Source organism: Pogona vitticeps, chromosome 2 (assembly GCF_051106095.1).
Source record: "Pogona vitticeps strain Pit_001003342236 chromosome 2, PviZW2.1, whole genome shotgun sequence".
In the NCBI taxonomy this organism is placed as follows: Eukaryota; Metazoa; Chordata; class Lepidosauria; order Squamata; family Agamidae; genus Pogona; species Pogona vitticeps.
Genome location: NC_135784.1, coordinates 17,846,831 through 17,866,949, shown reverse-complemented (window position 1 = coordinate 17,866,949; position 20,119 = coordinate 17,846,831). Strand labels below are relative to the sequence as shown.

The 20,119-nt window shown below is 47.8% G+C and overlaps 2 protein-coding genes across 2 annotated transcripts; both read left to right on the top strand.

Annotated features, from left to right (window-relative positions):
- Positions 1 to 6,689: 6,689 nt before the first annotated feature.
- Positions 6,690 to 11,767, top strand: LOC110070524 (zinc finger protein 202-like). The gene is made up of 5 exons (XM_078386805.1): positions 6,690 to 8,067; positions 8,952 to 9,081; positions 10,237 to 10,307; positions 11,423 to 11,536; positions 11,759 to 11,767. Exons 1-5 carry the CDS (start codon positions 7,720 to 7,722, stop codon positions 11,765 to 11,767), a joined length of 672 nt encoding a protein of 223 aa, XP_078242931.1. The 5' UTR covers positions 6,690 to 7,719.
- On the top strand, positions 11,764 to 13,833 carry LOC144587460 (uncharacterized). The gene is made up of 2 exons (XM_078388177.1): positions 11,764 to 13,311; positions 13,680 to 13,833. The coding sequence occupies exon 1, from the start codon at positions 11,815 to 11,817 to the stop codon at positions 13,153 to 13,155; it is 1,341 nt and encodes a 446-aa protein (XP_078244303.1). The 5' UTR covers positions 11,764 to 11,814; the 3' UTR covers positions 13,156 to 13,311; positions 13,680 to 13,833.
- Positions 13,834 to 20,119: the final 6,286 nt, after the last annotated feature.

Genomic DNA, 20,119 nt, shown 5'->3' with positions numbered 1-20,119 from the left:
TGGATGGAGGGTGCAAGAGGCGCTGTTTTGGGAGAGAGCCGGTGAGCGAGGTGCACTGCCAGCCCTTTCCGCCGAGTCGCAGCCAAGCGATGCCTGAGAGCGAAGCTCGCTCCTGGCCCGTCCTCGAAGAGCGCCTCCAAGCCACCAACAGCAGCTGCTGCCGCCTCTTCCAGGGAAGCAGCTGTCTGGCTCTCTTTCTCTCTCAGCTCCCCCAGCACCAGCCCGGCCAGCGCTTCCTCCTCCTTTTCGTCCTGCTTCAACCGCCTCGACTCTGGAGGCTGCCTGGGCTCGCCTCTCAAAGTTTGCTCCTCTGTCGTGGTGGGGGTACCTGCTGCTGCTGAGTGCGCCTTTTTTTGAGGGGGGCCTTCAGAGGAAGGTTGCCAGACTGCCATGTGTGTGTGTGTGTGTTTGTGTGTGTGTGTGTGTGTGTGTGTGTGTGTGTGTGTGTGTGTGTGTGCATGTGTGTATGCATGCGTGCGTACACCTGTGTAGGGCGTCCCGTTCTGTTTAATTTCGCCGGTACCGATGGGGGCTTTCCTCCTTTGGCGATTCTGTGAGGTTTTTTTAAAATTATGTCATGCCTTCCTCCCCACTAGGCGGTCGCGACCTGCCCTCCCTCCTCCACTTCTTAATCCTGCTGCTGGTGCTGGTGGTGGTAGTGAAGAAGGAGCCAGAGGGGGTCCTGACTGGCGACGAGGGCTCATGCGCCCCTCCTCCTCGGAGCCCCAGCCGGGCTAAGGAAACTCCTGGGCAGTTTCCTTGGATCTTGTTCTGCTTGGCAGAAAATCTGATGCGGCCCAGCCTCATCCAGACTCTGCTCCAGCGGCCCCCAAGTAAATTGAGTTTGAGACCCGTGCTTTACACTCTCGCCTCACGTCTCATACCCACAAGACTACACGCTGGAGAGAAACCATACCAGTGCCAGAAATATGGGATATGTTTTTCTCACAACTGAAACCTTCTCGCTCACCAGAGAGTCCAGACAGGAGAAAAACCTTAGAAATGCGCATAGTGTGGGAAATGTTTCTTTTGGAATTCACACCTCATAAGGCACAACAAGAAAGAGATATAAAGTGGATATCAAATGTTTACACACCCCTGTTAAAATGTCAAGTGTCTGTGACGTAAACAAAAATGAGACAAAGGTAAATCATTTCATAACTTTTTCCACCTTTAATGAAACCAATGAACTATACAACTCAGTTGACCAAAAAAGTGGTATTTTTTAGGGGGAGGGAAGTAAAAATAAAAAAAACTATGCCACGAGTGTGGGAAATGGTATGTTTGCAAGGCAGCATTTCTGATACATCAGAGCCACGTGGATATGATTGGAATCATGATGGTTCATATCAGTACTCAGAAGGGCTCAATTTGAGCATTCGCTATAATCCACATTTTTAGCACCTACAGGGAGCCTTGGAAATGATCCCTGAAGATATAGGGCTCCTTCTGCATGTATTTAGGTAAGGTAAAGGTTCCCCTTGACATTTAGTCAGTCATGTCCGACTCTAGGGAGCGGTGCTCATCCCCGTTTCCAAGCCGTAGAGCCAGCGTTTGTCCGAAGACAGTTTCTGTTGTCACGTGGCCAGCGCAGCTATACACGGAACGCTGTTTACTTTCCCACCAAGGTGGTCCCTATTTATCTACTCGCATTTGCATGCTTTTGAACTACTAGGTTGGGGAGGAGCTGGGACAAAGCAACGGGAGCTCACTCCATCGCGTGGATTCAATCTTACGACTGCTGGTCTTCTGACCCTGCAGCACACAAAGGCTTCTGCGGTTTAGCCCGCAGCACCACCACATCCCTTTCTGCATGCATTTACTGCCACACAAATGCAGTTGGAGTGCTTCAACTTCCTGCTTACGTGTCTGGCCGCATGGAGCATTTGGCACAAACACAGACACAATCGCACACACAAAAAGCAGGGGAAGACTCCTTCCTGATATGAAGGCAGTTAGCGGTGATCAACAATCTGGCAGTAACACCAAAACAAAAAACCCAACAAAAACATTGTGCGGTTCTATGGTTTATTTTGAGATAACACCAGTTAATAGGAAATGTAGACTGCAGCCAGGAGAGAACTCATTAGCCTGGGTTATTATCACTTGTCATATTTTACAAACCACTGACCAGAATGAGGAAAGTGTGTATTGTAGCTCTTCAGAAGGTGCCCTAGAGAGAGCATAAAGGGCAGCGATGCTACAACTCCCAGGGAACAGAGCGCCAGATTCCTTTTTTTGTACATTAACAGGAAGTAACGTCCATGACAGCCATGTAACCTCAGAGATAGGCCTTGGTCCAGGTGAGTGAAATGTTGATATTTCTAAGTGTGGGTCTGTGGGCTGGAACCCTCACAATTCTGTCTCAGGGTCAGATTCCAGATTAGGCACCCTTCAGTCTCAAGAGACTAGGGTAACGTGCTCTCTCTGTATGGAGGACTTGGAACAGCGTCTAGTGTGGCTGAGAAGACCAATTCGAGTGTGACAATCCCTTCCACACAGAGGACAAATACAGTCCGTCTCCTGTCCAGCTCCCTGATTTTGCTGCTTTCGGGACTGCCTCTTCGCCTCAGCCTGCTGGACAAGGGTCTCTTCAAAATGGGAGAGGCCGTGATGCAACGCTCCAGGCTGAACGCTCAGATGTCAGGGTTTCCCATCTGTTGAGGTCCATTCCTAAGGCCTTCAGATCCTGCTTGCAGAGTATTTCAGGGTATCCTTGGGGGATTCTGGGATTTAGAAGGGGGGGGGAAAGCCCCAGTAAACTTGGAGGATACATCCCTAATGATCAGTTTCTTATTTTATTTGTTTGTTTGTTTGTTTGTTTGTTTGTTTATTTATTTATTTATTTATTTATTTATTTATTTGATTTATATCCCGCCCATCTGGTATATTTATACCACTCTGAGCGGCTTCCTGGAGACCTTAATAAAAATGTTGTATTTTAAAAATGCTTCCACAGTGATAATTTGTAATGGATGAGTTTGGTAGCCTGACAACTTATTGTTGTTCCCTAAAGTCTTTGAAATGTAGCCCCTACTTGTTTGTGCTACATCAAGCCTTGCTTTCAGGCCCCCACCATTTCTTCTGAGATTGTTGTTTCTGAAGTGAGTATGGCCAAAAAAGTTCTGTTTTTGTTGCCTTCAGTTCATTCACACGAATCGTTCCATGTTCACCCGCTCTTCATTTTGTGATTTCCAATCTACCTTGGTTCGTGTTTCTCACATTCCAAACTCCGGTTGTCAAGCTTCACACTTTCAGATCTCTTTATGAACAGAACTTTTAGGGGTCTCAGCAATAACTTCTTTTTTTAATTTTGTTTTTATTATTATTATTATTATTATTTATAAAATACATCCATGCTTACTTAACATTGTGTCACCTGGGTTCAGCGTACAATCATTTGTCAATACAACTGCAATACATATTAGGCTCTTAATCTATACAACGTGTTTCTAGAATTTTTCTTGTTTACTATTAAGTACATATATTGCTATCATTAAAATCTTTTTTTAGTTCATTGTTATTTCTACCATTAATATTCTCCCTTCTTTGTCAGAATAGAGTTTAGCGTTTCTTTCCCATATAAAACCACCCCTCTTTTCTTTTATTGTACAGCTGAGTGGTAGAGTTTCCCAATCTTCAGGTAAATCAAATATTTATAATGCTGCTTTTTAATGTGCGTTTCTTTAATCATATATTAATTACATCTGTTTCAGTTTTTTATAGTTTTGAAACACATGATTCCTTTTTCTTGGTGCATTGAGGCCACTGATGTTCACTGAGAAGAACCCAATTTCGTTCTCCATTTTGTTTACTTATATTTACATTTTGTTGCCCTGGTATTCCGTTTTTCTCTTTGTATTTTATCCAGATCTTGTCCAATATCCTTTTTCTGGCTCTCTTCTTCACTTAGCTCACTCTCCTCTTCTGGTGTTTTCTCTCTCTGTTTTCTACTTTCTTCTTCATTTATATCTTGCCCCTGTGCTGCTGCTTCGAAGAAGGTTATATGTTTTTCAAGGAATTCTCTTGCTTTAGGTACCAGCCATCTAAAATTCACTCCTTTCCTATCCAGTTTGGTCGTCAAAAAGTGATACTGTTTCCTCCCCTCTCTTATTCTCCAAGGTATCTGTTTCAATACCACGATTTCCTTTTGTCTGTATTGTATTGGGTCTTCAGTGGTCCTTTGCAGTACTTCATCTCTTGTCAATCCTTTCACAAACTTTATGTGTACTTCACGTGGTATTCTGTTCTTTTCCGCATAACTTGAATGTAATCGATACGTTTGGTCTATCTCATTTTCCAACTCTTCTTTTCCAATTCCCAGTGCCTCTGCCAAAATGGCTGCCATCAATTCTGGTAAGTCCTCTTGTTTGTCTTCTGGTATGTTTTGGAATCTAAGAATGTTTGAAGCTCTTTCCATTTCCATTGCTGCGATTGAATCCGTTAGATTTTTGTTAGCCTGAACCAGTTTAGGGTTTTCTTTTTTCAATTCATGCAATCTCTTTTCTGTTTCATCCGCGTCATTTCCCAGTTTTTCAATTCTCTGTTGATTCTTTGTGGTGCTTTGCTGGATATCTTGGAGTTGCGTATTCATCACGCAGATCTGTTTGTTGATTTTATTCAATTTCTATTCCATTTTGCGTCAGTTAAGTTTTGCTTCTTCATGGCTTCGTCTTGATTCGTCTTGATTTTTCTTTGTCTCCTCTTTGTGGAATACAACTGTATCTTGGATCTCCCGGAAGGTTGCTTGTAGATCTTTGATCGTTGCTTTCAGATCTTGAACATCAGCAACTGGATACCCTTTTGATTTGATCGAGGACAGAATTGCTTGACTTTTCTTAGGGTCCATAATACAGTTGGAGCCCCATAGCCATGGGGGATCGGTTTCAAATCCTCCCCACTCTCGCCTATGCTTATAATGCAGATGAATGCTCGTCAATGCTGTACCTAGCATGGTCTCTGGCTCCCTCTAGTGGCCAGTTGTGCTAACGTCTTCTTGAGAAATATATATTTCTTGCATTTTTCTTTTATAATTTTAAATATTTTCAGACTGTGGATAAGTGAATTGGTGGGAACTGATCCCATGGATATCGGAGTTCTAGTGTATCATCAAACTTCTCCTCTGGCAGCAGTTCCCCAAATAACTTGATATTTGCCCCCACTCTCCTTCCGGTGACCTCAGAAGAACTCCAGATTGTTTCACACACGTTGAGCTTGATCCAGTGAGTGAGTTGTAGGTCAGTCCTGTCCTCCTTGGATTGTCATGCCTCTAGGATAAATACTGCAGATTTGGTGTGTGGAATCAGTAGTTAAACCTTAGAGAACGTGGGCAAGCAAAGACGCCCCAACAATGTCCTCTTGCTCTAGAGCCTTGGAAAGTGTATACAGTACTGTACAATATAAGACTTACTTTACTCTTTGAGTAAAGCAATGACCAAAGTAAAGTTCTTCTGTTACAACTTCTAGCGTTCCTCAGGATGTGCAACACCAGCTGCGGGTGATGGGAGCTCTCTTCCGATAATAGGGAATCCTACGATGATGGAGCTGAAAAAGGGTCTCGAAGGCTATCGAGTCCAACCTCCTGCTCAAGGCAGGAATCCAAGTCAAAGGATATCAGCCAAGTGGTTGTCTGAATCTTCTCTTGAAACCCTCCAGCGTTGGAGCGCTCAACGCCTGCCAACTTCATGGGCTCCTTCGTCGTACTGCTCTAAGAGTTAGGAAGTATTTTCCTGATATTCAGCCTAAATCTGGCCTCCTGTAGCTTGAGCCCATCATTACGCATCCTGCACTCTGGGATGACCGAGAACAGATCATAGAGTCAGAGAATCGTCATAGGGTTGGGAAGGGATCTTGGAGGTCATCTAGGCCACCCCCCTGCCCAAGGCAGGAGACCTCCAGCCATCCCGGACAGATGGCTGTCCAATCCTTTCCCCAACTCTGCAGTGCCACACATTTTAGCTGGATATTCCGGGCCTTTTCCACTTCGTGATATACATCAGGGGCACAGTGGAATTTACGAGATCCCCACAAGAGGCAAAGGCCTCGGCTGGAGAAGAAACCAGAGGCCGCCCAGTATTCCCCGGGCAGGGTGTTCTGGGAGTGTGGGAAGCAGAAGAGCGAGAGGGCGGGGGAGAAGATCCTGCTTCCAAAACGCTTCCCAAGGGCCGCTGAGGAGCAAATCCAGGCCGGACTCTGCCCTTCACCTCTGAGCTCAGGCGGCAGATTGGAGGGGTCGGCGCTTCCCTTGCCAGGAGCCTGGCTTGGCTTCAGTCACATGATAGGAAGTGGGAGCCAAGAGTGGCAGCCGAGAGCAAAGGAGTCTGAGGGGAGGGAGATGATGGAAGATTGAAAGGGAGGGTTCAAAGGCCCAAACCTCCTCCTGGAAATGGGAGAGGAGATCAGGTGAGAAGGAGTGGCTCCGGATTTTGTTTTTTGTTTTGTTTTGGAGTGGTTGCAGGCGGGGGGAGGGGATGAGAATCGACCTGGAAAAAAGCAGAGGGATTTTTTGGGCGGGAAATCTGGGCAGATCGAGATCCTGGACTTTCCCTCAAATCGAGAAGGGAGCAAACGGACTCCATTATAGTCAGATTGCAATGCAGTGCAATAGAAGGTTCTAGAATCTGGATGCATTGTGGCAAGATCCAGTGAACCGGTCAGGCAACCGAAGGTTAAGTGCAGAGAATTGGGATTTCTCGAGGGGAAGGCAACCTGGGATGGGGTTGGAAGTCTCCCAAGACCAAGTCTTCTCCCTCCCCAATAATCCCGTCCTGTGTCTCCTCTCAATTCCTTTGGAGGGGAAAAGGGGAGCCAGCTTCTCCCAAGGGCGCCTAGGCTTCAAGGAGGGACGTGGGGAGCCCCTTGTCCCTCAATGCACTTCGGGGGGGGGATGGTGTGTCTCCCCAAGGATTTGGGGTCGGGGGATCCAGGAGGAGGCGAATAGACAGTGAGAGAGGATCTCTTCCCCTCCTCCAGATTGGCCCCCAAAGTTTGGTTTCCTGATGCAAAGCCTTGCAGCCCCCCCCCCCGGCCGACCACACGACCACCTACAGAAGCTGGCTCGGTTGTCAGTTGACGGGGAAGAGGAGTCCGTAAATAATATTTTCCCGGGGCTCTTCCTCCTCCTATGCTATGAAGTCAGTTCTGACATTTGGTGACCCTTTTCAGGGTTTTCTAAGCGGAGAATACACCGAAGCGGCGTCCCCTTCCCTTCTTCTGGGGACAATCTGGGATTGTGTTCCTCCCCCAAGGCTACCCAGGCTGGCTCGACTCGCAGGAGGCACAGAGGGGGAATCAAACTCCCAACCTCTGGCTCCCCAGCCAAGCGCCTGACTCATTGAGATGTCCAGACAGCTTTTTCTCTTACCTCGGAGACACCCCTAAATTAAGACCAATGTTGTCGTGGTTAGGTGTGAGAGAGGTGCACTGAGCCCTCAGCAGGAGATGGAGGGAGAGGAGAGGGGAGCTGTGGCTGGCGGATTTTGTCATTTCCAACTTTTTTTCCTTTCTCTTAGAATGTAATGATCATCATTAGCAGAAAAAATGTCCTGCCTTTGCAGCCTGTGAAGAGTGTCATCTGATAAAGACGATCTTTACTCAGAGAGAGAGAGAGAGAAGGAAGGACCCCTTTGATTCCCCTAAATGGCTTTCTTAGAACATACACCAGCAATTTAGGAGCAGACGTTCGTTGACCTTGATCGAGGAAGAGCTTCTGATGTCCTCATGGCGGAGAGCAGTGCCCGATTCTGGGAGAGGTCATTGCGGAAAATCTTGGAGGAGGAGGATGTCAGCTCAGATACACAACTCCAGAGCTTCAGGCGGTTCTCCTACAAGGAAGCAGAAGGGCCCCGAGAAGCTTGCAGCCGACCCCACTATCTCTGTCATCGGTGGCTGAAGCCAGAAAGGCACACCAAGGCTCAGATCCTGGACCTGGTGATCCTGGAGCAGTTCCTGGCCATCCTTCCTCCGGAGATGTCCAGCTGGGTGAGGGAATGTGGAGCGGAGAGCAGTTCCCAGGCGGTGGCCCTGGCCGAAGGCTTCCTCCTGAGCCAGGCAGAAGAGGAGCGGAAGGTGAGAGGATTCCCACTTGGGGCTCTTAAGAGGCCTTAGTCCCTGTGGCCCCTTTCTCTGCCCCACAGCCCCTCCTGAGGCCCCTCATGCTGCCATGGCCTCCCCAAGCTTCTGCGGTTCTGCCTAATTTTGGTGCACCGCCTCTTCTCTTCGGAAGCAAAGTCTACAGGAAGCATGGCTCTTGGTTCAGAGTAGAAAAACCTCTGTGGAAAGCTTGATCCTCCTTTAAAACAAGCCACCCTTGTTATTTTTTCTGTAAGAAAATTCCAGATTTCTCTTTCTGCCCCAGAGACACCACCAAAGGAGACGGTGAGGTTTCTGATGGGATTGGAGGTGGTGGCTCTCTACCTCTTCCTACACCCCAGAAGTCCTCCATCTTTTATCTAATGGATGAGAAATCCAGTGCAGGGACTGGGTGGGTAGCTCAGTGGCTGAGGTCCCTGGCTGCAGAGCCAGAGGTTGGGAGTTCGATTCCCCCCCACTGGGCCTCCTGGGAAAAGAGCCAGCCTGGGTAGCCTTGGGCCAGCGGCACAGTCCCAGAAATAACCCCATTAAAAAGGGAATGGAAAACCACTTCTAAGTACTGTACAGTATTCTCTACCTAGAAAACCCTGGAAAGGGTGGCCATAAGTCAGAATGGACCTGACGGTGCACACTTCTTATTATTACATATACCCCAGAAATAGTCCTCCTCCCATCTGATGGGTGGCAAATTTAAAGGAGGATCTTTTAAGATGTTCTACAAGGGACTTACAGTCCTTTGATAATATCCAGAGACAGACATCCCCTGACCCCCAAATTCTACCACCAACCTTCCAGTCTTTGTCCCTTTCTCGTTCCTTTTCTGTCGTTCTTTTGGATTGAATCCTTTATTGTTCTTTCAGGGGGAAAGTCTCTCTGTGGACATTCAGCCTGATTTCTCAGTGACAGAGAAGGCGGCACAGCCGGAGAGCAGACAGGATCTTCTGCCAAGGGGGAACACGCCAGGCAGTGAAGGAGGTGCCAGTTTGCAGGGTAAAGTCAAATGTCAGCAGGGGAAAGGAAGAGGGTGATCTCCTTGTCTGAAGGATGGAGGAGAAGCACGGGCTGCGTTGATATCTCCCTGAGTATCTCCCCCCCATTCTATATATTGTGTTTTAATGGTTGTTTTGTGTTGACACATCACCTGCTGCCGTCCACTTTTCCCCACATGATTGTCTTTTCCAGAGAATCTTGCCTTTTCGTGAGGTGCCCAAAGGAGGACAGTCTCAATTTCAGCGTTTTTGCCTCCAGAGAGAGTTCAGGGTGGATTTGATCTTGGGCCCACTCATTTGTCTTTCCGGTAGAGAAAATCGCATATGTTTCTGTGAGAATTGTATGCAACTGACGCCACGTTCTCAGCATCTCTCACATAGGAGATGGAATGTTTAATTACCAACACTTAAAGGACTTTAAACGAGAAAAGGAGTGCTTAGATTCATGGCCAGAAGGTCAAAGAGAAAAGCTCCACCGAAAGGAAATAGAAATCATATCTATGTGCCTGAAACACAAATTCAGGATAGGGAAGAATCCAAATTGTCTCACTCCGTCCAGTTGTCATTGCATCGCTGGTTGGTCTCTCCACACATTGATTCGATGATTCTGTTTGTATCCCATGTTTGACTCAATGTGCTCAAGACCTTGGAGTTTTTTTTCCTTAACAACTCAGGCCTGAGAACAACAATCCTGTGAGGTAGGTCTGGTTGTGGAAGAATAACTGAGCTGTGATCGTCCCGTGGGTTTCATGGCAGTTCTGAGTTTCAGTGGCAACAAGCTCTCCTAAGTCTCAGGCTAAGTGCTGGCCGTTCCCCCCTTCCTTTGCAATCTTTTGCATTTTACTGGAGTTACTTTCTAGTACGTTTTAGAAAAAAGAAGCCGTGTTGATCTGTTCTACCATATCAGGTCAAAAGCAAAACAACATTAAAAATAAAGTAGACAAAAAGGGCTCAGGGACAAATCCTCAGACAAAATGTGGGCTTCCTATCTGAGTAAAAGATAGCGATTAGTTTTTAAGGTCACAGAAAAGTTTTGTCATCGTTATTTTCTTTGTATTAGTTTTAGAATTGGTCTGAATTTCTAGTACATGTTTATATTATTTTGATCTTTGTCTCTGTGAGAAACGGTTGCAACTGATGCCGCATTCCCATACAGGAGCTGGAATGATGCCAGTAGCAAAGACTCCGCCATCTTCCCTTCCCTCGGATGGAGAGGAACCCCATCAGGTAAGCAGAAGGGCTAAACTGCAGTCCATCCGTACAGCAAATGCTGTCATCGCATTCCTGGGAAGAATCAAGGGGGCATTTGTTCCAGTTTTGCTTGTGTCCGAACATTTCCAAAACAAAAACCATTAAGTGCTTTGTATTTGGGATTTCAGGAAATTGAGATATTAAACATGAGAGAAATGAAAACTGATGGAGTCACCCATCCAGACCCCACAGCTTTGAGTGCTTAACTCTTAAAAGTCCTTTGTATTCTTTAGTCATGCCCGTCCTGAATTTGGCTGGTCGCCCATTTTTTAAAAAAGAGTTCCTTGCTGTAACACCTATACAGTAGAGCCCCTTTATCTGCAGGATCTGTATCTCCAGATTCACTTATCCACGGTCTGAAAAATTAAAAATATTAAAAGAAAAATCCAAGCTATAAATTTTTTCCACAAGGTCAATACCAAAATTGGCCACAAGAAATAGCCAGAAACCATGCTAAAGAAAGCATTGGTTACTAAAATACAATTTGCTATAACATAATCCTTCTGAAGAAAATCAATCCTGAGTGCTCAGTGGAAGGACAGATCCTGAAGCTGAGGCTCCAATACTTTGGTCATCTCATGAGAAGAGAAGACTCCCTGGAAAACCCCTGATGTTGGGAAAGTGTGAGGGCAAGAGGAGAAGGGGACCACAGAGGACGAGATGGTTGGACAGTGTCACTGAAGCAACCAACATGAATTTGACCCAACTCCGGGAGGCAGTGGAAGACAGGAGGGCCTGGCGTGCTCTGGTCCATGGGGTCACGAAGAGTCAGACACGACTTAACGACTGAACAACAACAACATAACATAATCCGTGTTGTTCAGCATCAGCGGGAAGCTTGGATCTGATCTCCCGTGGATATGGAGGTCCTACTGTATATCAAGAAAGTATAACATAGTTGTCTCCATGGTGAGAAAAGCAGGACCCTCCTGTATCAGATTGGTTTCTCACAAGAGTTCCCTATGGCAAGCCCAAACATGGGGCAGAGAAATCCCTTTATATCTCTATCTCGCCTGATTCAGACACCTGTTTTGGAGGGTTGTATTAAAGTAGCTCTGAGCTGTGAGAAAAAGATACTTTTTTTTCTCCAGGCTTCTGTGACCTTTGAAGAGGTGGCGGTGTGTTTCACCCAGGAGGAGTGGGCGCTGCTGGATCCTGACCAGAGGCCCCTACAGAAGGAAGTCATGGAGGAGAATTCTAGGATGGTGACATCTCTGGGTAAGGCCTACTCTTTTCCTGGTAATTGAAAAAAGTAATTCAAAAGGTGGAGAGAAATGCTGATATCGGAAAGGGGGTTATGAAAGTATGATATAGATGACAGAGGGCATCACCAGGAGCCAAGAGAGCGACACGTTGGGTGCAGATTGTCCGTTTCTGGTCATACCCAGAATTCACTCTTGGTCTGTGCTTGTCTCTCTTCTCTGCAGATAATTTGAAGAAAACAGCCATATGTGCAAGGAGCAGCAAGTGCTTTGTGCAGAAAATGGATCTTGTCAGACATTGGCAGACACACACAGATGTTAAAAGAATTACTGGAGGGAAACCCTACAAATGCATCCTGTGTGGGAAACATTTTGCCCAAAAGATGACCCTGATCCTTCACAAGAGGACCCACATTGCAAAGAAAAGTGTCAGGGAGAAGCCAGACAAATGCCAGGAGTGTGAGAAATGTCTTCCTCAAAAGACAGACTTGAAAAAACATGAGACTCGGCACAGCGGAGAGAAACCATACCAATCTGAGGAGTGCGGGAAAGGTTTTACCTGGAATCCAAACGTTATGAAGCATCAGAGAGTTCATACAAGAGAGAAACCGTACAAATGCCTGAAGTGTAGCAAACATTTTTCTTGCAGTACAACCCTTCTGAGCCATCAGAGAGTCCACAGAGGAGAAAAACGATACAAATGTCAAGAATGTGGGAAATGTTTTTCTCAAAATTGGATCCTTCTGGTGCACCAGAGAGTCCACACAGGAGAAAAACCCTACAAATATAAGGAGTGTGATAAATGTTTTCCTCAGAAGACAGAGTTGGTGAAGCATAAGACTCAGCACACAGGAGAGAAACCGTACAAATGTCAGGAGTGTGAGAAGTCTTTTTCTCATAACTCAGACCTTCTGAAGCACAAAAGAGTTCATACAGGTGAGAAACCGTTCAAATGTCAGGAGTGTGAGAAGTCCTTTTCTCAGAACTCACACCTTCTGACGCACGAAAGTGTACATACAGGTGAGAAACCGTACAAATGTCAGGAGTGTGAGAAGTGTTTTTCTCAGAACTCACACCTTCTGAAGCACAAAAGAGTTCATACAGGTGAGAAACCGTTCAAATGTCAGGAGTGTGAGAAGTCTTTTTCTCATAACTCAGACCTTCTGAGGCACAAAAGAGTTCATACCGGTGAGAAACCGTTCAAATGTCAGGAGTGTGAGAAGTTTTTTTCTCTTAACTCACACCTTCTGAGGCACAAAAGAGTTCATACAGGTGAGAAACTGTACAAATGTGAGGAGTGTGAGAAGTCTTTTTCTCGTAACTCAAACTTTCGGAGGCACAAAAGAATTCATTCTGGAGAAAAGCCATACAACTGTCAGGAGTGTGGGAAAGGTTTTACCCAGAATTCAAGCCTTGTGGTGCACCAGAGAGTCCACACAGGAGAGAAAACCTACAAATGCAAGGAGTGTGGGAAATCATGTGCTTGGAATTCACAACTGATGAATCATTATGATGTCCACAAAGGAGGACACGTCAACAAGTGTCCCAAGTTTAGGAAATGTTTTGTTCTAATTTCAGATATTGTGAAGCATCGGAGAGTCCACACAGGTGAGAAACTCTAGAAGTGTCAGGAGTGTGAGAACTGTTTTTGTAAGAACTCCCACCTTCTGAGGCACAAAAGTGTTCATATAAGAGAGAAAATATGCAAATGCCAGGAGTGTCAAAAAGTTTTGATCACAGTTCCCAGTTTGAGAACTTTCAAAGAATCTACACCGGAGGTCAACTTTACAAGTGTCATGAATGTGGGAAATGTTTCATTCAGAATTCAAAGTTTCTGAAGCATCAGACTGTACACACGAGAGAGAAATCATACCGATGCCAGGTCTGTGGCAAGTGTTTTTCTCTGAGTATAAATCTTCTGATTCACCAGAGAGTCCACAAAGGAGAAAAACCATAGAAATGTAAGGAATATGGGAAATGTTTTGCACGTAAATCAGCTCTTTTGAGCCATCAGGTACTCGACAGGGGAGAGAAGCCACACAAATGCCAGAAGTGTGGGAAATGCTTTGCTCAGAGTTCACAACTTGTGAACCATAAAAGAATCACTCGAGGAAAGCAACCGTACGAGTACCAGGAGTGTGGGCAGTCTTTTGTGAAGAACTCAAAATAATGCGACCCACTGTTAGTTAGGGTTCATATCTTGCCTCCCCTAGTTTTAAGTGAGACTCTGGAAACACTTGTGTTAAAAAATCACAACTAGTCTTTATTAGAATATATAACAATAAATCTGTTTGCCTAAACTCAGCTTCTGCGGTTTCTCTCATCTCCAACGGGACCAGCGAGGGCATCCAAATGTCCTTTGCAAAGGGGTTACAACTCAACTCGTTCCAACCTTTCAAAAACGGATTAGTGTTGTCCAAGCCAAAAGTCTCTAATTGCAGGTCTGGTAACGGGGTCATCTCATCTCGCACCTCCGTCTCATAAGGGTCCCCCTCTCCTCATAGAGGGGTCCATGGTCCATTAAGTACCCCTTCCTCTGGGCTTCTTCCAGATGCCATGATCGGCGTTCTCGCTCTTCCCGGTCTACTGCTTCCTTCTGCTCTCTGAGCCGTCAGCGCCACTCTCTGGCCTCCGACTCTCCAAAATAAGAAGGACGCTGCAGCACCCCCTTCTCCTTCGGTAATCAGCTTCCTCCCTAGGGACCCATACCTTCTCCAGTTTCCCAGTCCAAGGGTCTTCAACACATATCATTTACCAACCCCCCCTCCCAAGTATTACGTCCATCTCTCCTTTTCCCGCCAAACCATCCCCTGTCTAGGTGGCTACTGTCAACTTTATCAGTTCCCGCTCCAATTCTCGAGTATCAACTCCCCGCTGTTTGGTCTCGATGGGCGGTGCAGGTGGGTTTCTCTGAGCCTCTTGTTCCTTTGTGAGGGAGGACGGATGACACTCCGGCCAGAGCCTTTACACCAGGGGTCTCAGACATGCGGCCCGGGGGCCATTTGCAGCCCGCCGGACAATAGTTTGTGGCCCCCACCTTGCCTGCCCCCCCGAAGTGCCCACGTGTCCTCTGCTGTCAAGAGTCAAAAAAAGCCTTGCCTCGCTTGCCGGCGCACTCCCAAGACAGCGCCTCTTGCACCCTCCATCCAGAACTGCAGCCTGCCAGCCAGCCCGCTTATCTGCTGACTGCAGTTTTGGATGGAGGGTGCAAGAGGCGCTGTTTTGGGAGAGAGCCGGTGAGCGAGGTGCACTGCCAGCCCTTTCCCCCGAGTCGCCGCCAAGCGATGCCTGAGAGCGAAGCTCGCTCCTGGCCCGTCCTCGAAGAGCGCCTCCAAGCCACCAACAGCAGCTGCTGCTGCCTCTTCCAGGGAAGCAGCTCTCTGGCTCTCTTTCTCTCTCGGCTCCTCCAGCACCAGCCCGGCCAGCGCTTCCTCCTCCTTTTCGTCCTGCTTCAACCGCCTCGACTCTGGAGGCTGCCTGGGCTCGCCTCTTAAAGTTTGCTCCTCTGTCGTGGTGGGGGTACCTGTTGCTGCTGAGTGCGCCTTTTTTTGAGGGGGGCCTTCAGAGGAAGGTTGCCAGACTGCCATGTGTGTGTGTGTGTGTGTGCATGTGTGTATGCATGTGTGTGTACACCTGTGTAGGGCACCCCGTTCTGTTTAATTTCGCCGGTACCGATGGGGGCTTTCCTCTTTTAGCGATTCTGTGAGGTTTTTTAAAAAATTATGTCATGCCCTCCTCCCCGCTAGGCGGTTGCCGACCTGCCCTCCCTCCTCCACTTCTTAATCCTGCTGCTGGTGCTGGTGGTGGTAGTGAAGAAGGAGCCAGAGGGGGTCGTGACCTGCGACGAGGGCTCATGCGCCCCTCCTTCTCGGAGCCCCAGCCGGGCTAAGGAAACTCCTGGGCAGTTTCCTCGGCTCTTGCTCGGCTTCGTAGAAAATCTGATGCTGCCCAGCCTCATCCAGACTCTGCCTCCAGCGGCCGCCAGGTAAATTGAGTTTGAGACCCCTGCTTTACACTCACGTCTCACACCCGCAAGAATTTACACACTGGAGAGAAACTATACCAGTGCCACAAAAATATGGGATATGTTTTTCTCACAACTGAAACCTTCTAATTCACCAGAGAGTCGAGACAGGAGAAAAACCTACAAATGCGCATAGTGTGGGAAATGTTTCTCTTGGAATTCACACCTCACAAGGCACAACAAGAAAGGGATATACAGTGAATATAAAAAGCTTATACACCCCTGTTAAAATGTCAAGTGTCTGTGATGTAGAAAAAAGAGACAAAGACAAATCACTTCAGAACTGTGAGCTAAACCGCAGAAGCCTTTGTGTGCTGCAGGGTCAGAAGACCAAGCAGTCGTAAGATCAAATCCACGTGACGGAGTGAGCACCCGTCGCTTGTCCCACCTCCCGCCAACCTAGCGGTTTGAAAACATGCAAATGCGAGTAGATAAATAGGGACCACCTTGGTGGGAAGGTAACAGCGTTCCGTGTCTAAGTCGCACTGGCCATGTGACCACGGAAGATTGTCTTCGGACAAAACGCTGGCTCTATGGCTTAGAAACGGGGATGAGCACCGCCTCCTAGAGGCGAACATTACTGGACAAAAATTCTCAAGGGGAACCTTTACCTTTTATAAACTTTACAATTTGGTTCACCAACAAACTGGTATTTTTTTAGGGGGAGGGAAGTAAAAATAAAAAACTGCCACTGTGGCATTTCTGACACATCAGAGCCACATGGATATGATTGTAATCATGATGGTTCCTATCAGTACTGTAGTCAGAAAGACTCAATTTGAGCATTCGCTATAATCCACATTTTTAGCACCAGCAGGGGGCCTTGGAACTGAGCCCTGAAGATATGGGGCTCCTTGTGCATGCATTTACTGCCGCACAAATGCAGTTGGAGTGATTCACCTTCCTGCTTATGTGATTGGCCGCATGTAGCATTTGGCATACACACAAACACACAGACACAAACACAGACACACACACACACACACAAACAATCACAAAAAGCAGCACTAGCATCTCCAGACTCCCTTCAGTTTTAAAGTCTTTGCTCAGGAAGACTCCTTCCTGATATGAAGGCAGGTAGAGGTGATCAACAATCTTGCAGTAAGTCCAAAAACAACCAAACAAAAACATTGTGTGGTTGTATGGTTCTATTTTGAAATAACACCAGTTAATAGGAAAAGTAGACCGCGGCCAGGAGAGAACTCATTAGCTTTGTTTATTATCACTTGTCATATTTTACAAACCACTGACCAGAATGAGGAAATTGTGCATTTTAGCTCTTCAGATGGCGCCCTAGAGAGAGCATAAAGGGCAGTGATGCTACAACTCCCAGGGAACAGAGCGCCAGCTTTCTTTTTTTGTACATTAACCACAGGAAGTAACGTCCATGAGAGCCATGTAACCTCGGAGATAGGCCTTGGTCCAGGTGAATGAAATGTCGATATCTTTAAGTGTGGGTCTGTGGGCTGGAACCCTCAGAATTCTGTCTCAGGGTCAGATTCCAGATTAGGCATCCTTCAGTCTTGAGACACTAGGGTGACGTGCTCTGTATGGAGGACTTGGAACAGTATCTAGTGTGGCTGAGGAGGTCAATTCGAGTGTGACAAACCCTTCCACAATGAAGACAAATATAGCCTGTCCCCTGTCCAGCTCCCTGATTTTGCTGCTTTCAGTGAGTATGGCCAAAAAATGCCCTGTTTCTGTCACCTTCAATTCATCCACACGAATCGTTGCACGTTCACCCACTCTTCAGTTCATTGGCTCCTTCGTCGTACCGCTCTAACAGTTAGGGAGTTTTTTTCCTGATATTCATCCTAAATCTGGGCTCCTGTAGCTTGAGCCCATCATCACGCATCCTGCACTCTGGGATGTTAGAGAACAGATCATAGGATCAGAGAATCGTCATAGGGTTGGAAGGGACCTTCGAGGTCTTCTAGTCCAACCCCCTGCCCAAGGCGGGAGACCTCCAGCCATCCCGGACAGATGGCTGTCCAATCCTTTCCCCTCCCCTGCAGGGCCACACATTTTAGCTGGATATTCCTGGCCTTTTCCTCTTAGTGATATACATCAGGGGCACCGTGGAAGTTACGAGATCCCCACAAGAGGCAAAGGTCTTGGCTGGAAAAGTAACCCGAGGGTGGGAAGCAGGAGAGAAAGAGAGAGACAGATGCTTCCCGACGGATCCTGCTGTCAAAACTTCTCCAGGGCCGCTGAGGAGCAAATCCAGGCCGGACTCTGCCCTTCACCTCTGAGCTCAGGCGGCAGATTGGAGGGGTCGGCACTTCCCTTGCCAGGAGCCTGGCTTGGCTTCAGTCACATGATAGGAAGTGGGAGACAAGAGTGGCAGCCAAGAGCAAAGGAGTCTGAGGGGAGGGAGATGATGGAAGATTGAAAGGGAGGGTTCAAAGGCCCAGACCTCCCCCTGGAAATGGGAGAGGAGATCAGGTGAGATTCAGGGGTGGCTCCAGATTTTGGGTTTTTTGTTTCGGAGTGGTTGGAGGGGGGGGTAGATTTTTGGGCGGGAAATCTGGGCAGGTCCCGATCTTTGACCTCAAAAAGACTCCATTAAAGTCAGATTGTAATGCATTACAATGGAAGGTTCTAGAATCTAGGTGCATTGTGGCAAGATCGAGTGAACCAGCCAGGCAAGCCAAGGGTTAAGTGCAGGGAATTGGGATTTCTCGAGGGGAAGGCAACCTGGGATGGGGGTTGGAAGTCTCCCAAGACCAAGGCTTCTCCCTCCGAAATAATCCCCTCCTGTGTCTCCTCTCAGTTCCTCTGGAGGGGAAAAGGGGAGCCAGCTTCTCCCAAGGGTGCCTAGGCTCCAGTCAGGGACGTGGGGAGCCCCTTTCCCTTTTGCCCCTCAATGCACTTCTGGGGGGGGAGATGGGGAGTCTCCCCAAGGATTTGGGGTCGGGGGATCCTGGAGGAGGCGAATAGGCAGCGAGAGAGGATCTCTTCCCCTCCTCCAGATTGGCCCCCAAAGTTTGGTTTCCTGATGCAAAGCCTTGCAGTCCCCCCCCCTCTCGGCCGACCACACGTCCACCTACAGAAGCTGGCTAGGTTGTCAGTTGACGGGGAAGAGGAGCCCAAAAATAGGATTTTCCCAGGGCTCCTCCTCCTCCTCCTATGCTATCAAGTCAGTTCTGACATTTGATGACCCTTTTCATGGTTTTCTAAGTGGAGTACACACAGAAGTGGTGACCCCTTCCCTTCTTCTGGGGACACCCTGGGATTGTGTTCCTCCCCCACGGCTACCCAGGCTGGCTCGACTGGCAGGAGGCACAGAGGGGGAATCGAACTCCCAACTTATGGCTCCCCTGCCAAGCGTCTGACTCACTGAGATGTCCAGACAGCTCTTTCTCTTAGCTCAGAGACCCCCCTAAATTAAGACCAATGTTATCACGGTTAGGTGTAAGAGAGGTGCACTGAGCACTCAGCAGGAGATGGAGGAAGAGGAGAGGGGAGCTGTGGCTGGCGGCTTTTGTCATTTCCAACTTTTTTCTTTCTTCTAGAATGTAATGATCATCATTAGCAGAAAAAATGTCCTGCCTTTGCAGCCTGTGAAGAATGTCATCTGATAAAGACAATCTTTACTCACAGAGAGAGAGAGAGAGAGAGAGAGAGAGAGAGAGAGAGAGAGAGAAGGAAGGACCCCTTTAATTCCACTGAAGGCTTTCTTAGAACATAAACCAGCAATTGAGGAGCAGACGTTCGTTGGCCTTGATCGAGGAATTGCTTCTGATGTCCTCATGGCTGAGAGTAGTGCCAGATTCCTGGAGAAATCATTGCGGAAAATCTTGGAGGAGGATGTTGTCAGCTCAGATATACAACTCCAGAGCTTCAGGCAGTTCTCCTACAGGGAAGCGGAAGGGCCCCGAGAAGCTTGCAGCCGACTCCACGGTCTCTGTCGTCAGTGGCTGAAGCCAGAAAGACACACCAAGGCTCAGATCCTGGACCTGGTGATCCTGGAGCAGTTCCTGGCCATCCTTCCCCCAGAGATGTCCAGCTGGGTGAGGGAATGTGGAGCGGAGAGCAGTTCCCAGGCGGTGGCCCTGGCCGAAGGCTTCCTCCTGAGTCAGGGAGAAGAGGAGCAGAAAGTGAGAGGATTTCCACTTGGGGCTCTTAAGACGGGTCGCCTCCGTCCCTGTGGCCCCTTTCTCTGCCCCACAGCCCCTCCTGAGGCCCCTCGTGCTGCCATGGCCCCCCCAAGCTTCTGCTGTTCTGCCTAGCTTTGGTGCACCGCCTCTTCTCTTTGGAAGCAGAGTCTACAGGAAGCATGGATCTTGGTTCAGAGTAGAAAAACCTCTGTGGAAAGCTTGATCCTCCTTTAAAACAAGCCACCCTTGTTATTTTTTCTGTAAGAAAATTCCAGATTTCTCTTTCTGCCCCAGAGACACCACCAAAGGAGACGGTGAGGTTTCTGATGGGATTGGAGGTGGTGGCTCTCTACCTCTTCCTACACTCCAGAAGTCCTCCATCTTTTATCTAATGGATGAGAGATCTAGTGCAGGGACTGGGTGGGTAGTTCAGTGGCAGAGGTCCCTGGCTGCAGAGCCAGA

Bases quoted from the DNA above. Each gene is read 5' to 3' on its own strand.
- LOC110070524 (XM_078386805.1), top strand. From the start codon at position 7,720: ATGGCGGAGAGCAGTGCCCGATTCTGGGAGAGGTCATTGCGGAAAATC. The intron at 8,068-8,951 runs GTGAGAGGATTC...TTGTTCTTTCAG, and splicing joins AGGCAGAAGAGGAGCGGAAG to GGGGAAAGTCTCTCTGTGGA. The intron at 9,082-10,236 runs GTAAAGTCAAAT...ATTCCCATACAG, and splicing joins AGGAGGTGCCAGTTTGCAGG to GAGCTGGAATGATGCCAGTA.
- LOC144587460 (XM_078388177.1), top strand. From the start codon at position 11,815: ATGGATCTTGTCAGACATTGGCAGACACACACAGATGTTAAAAGAATT.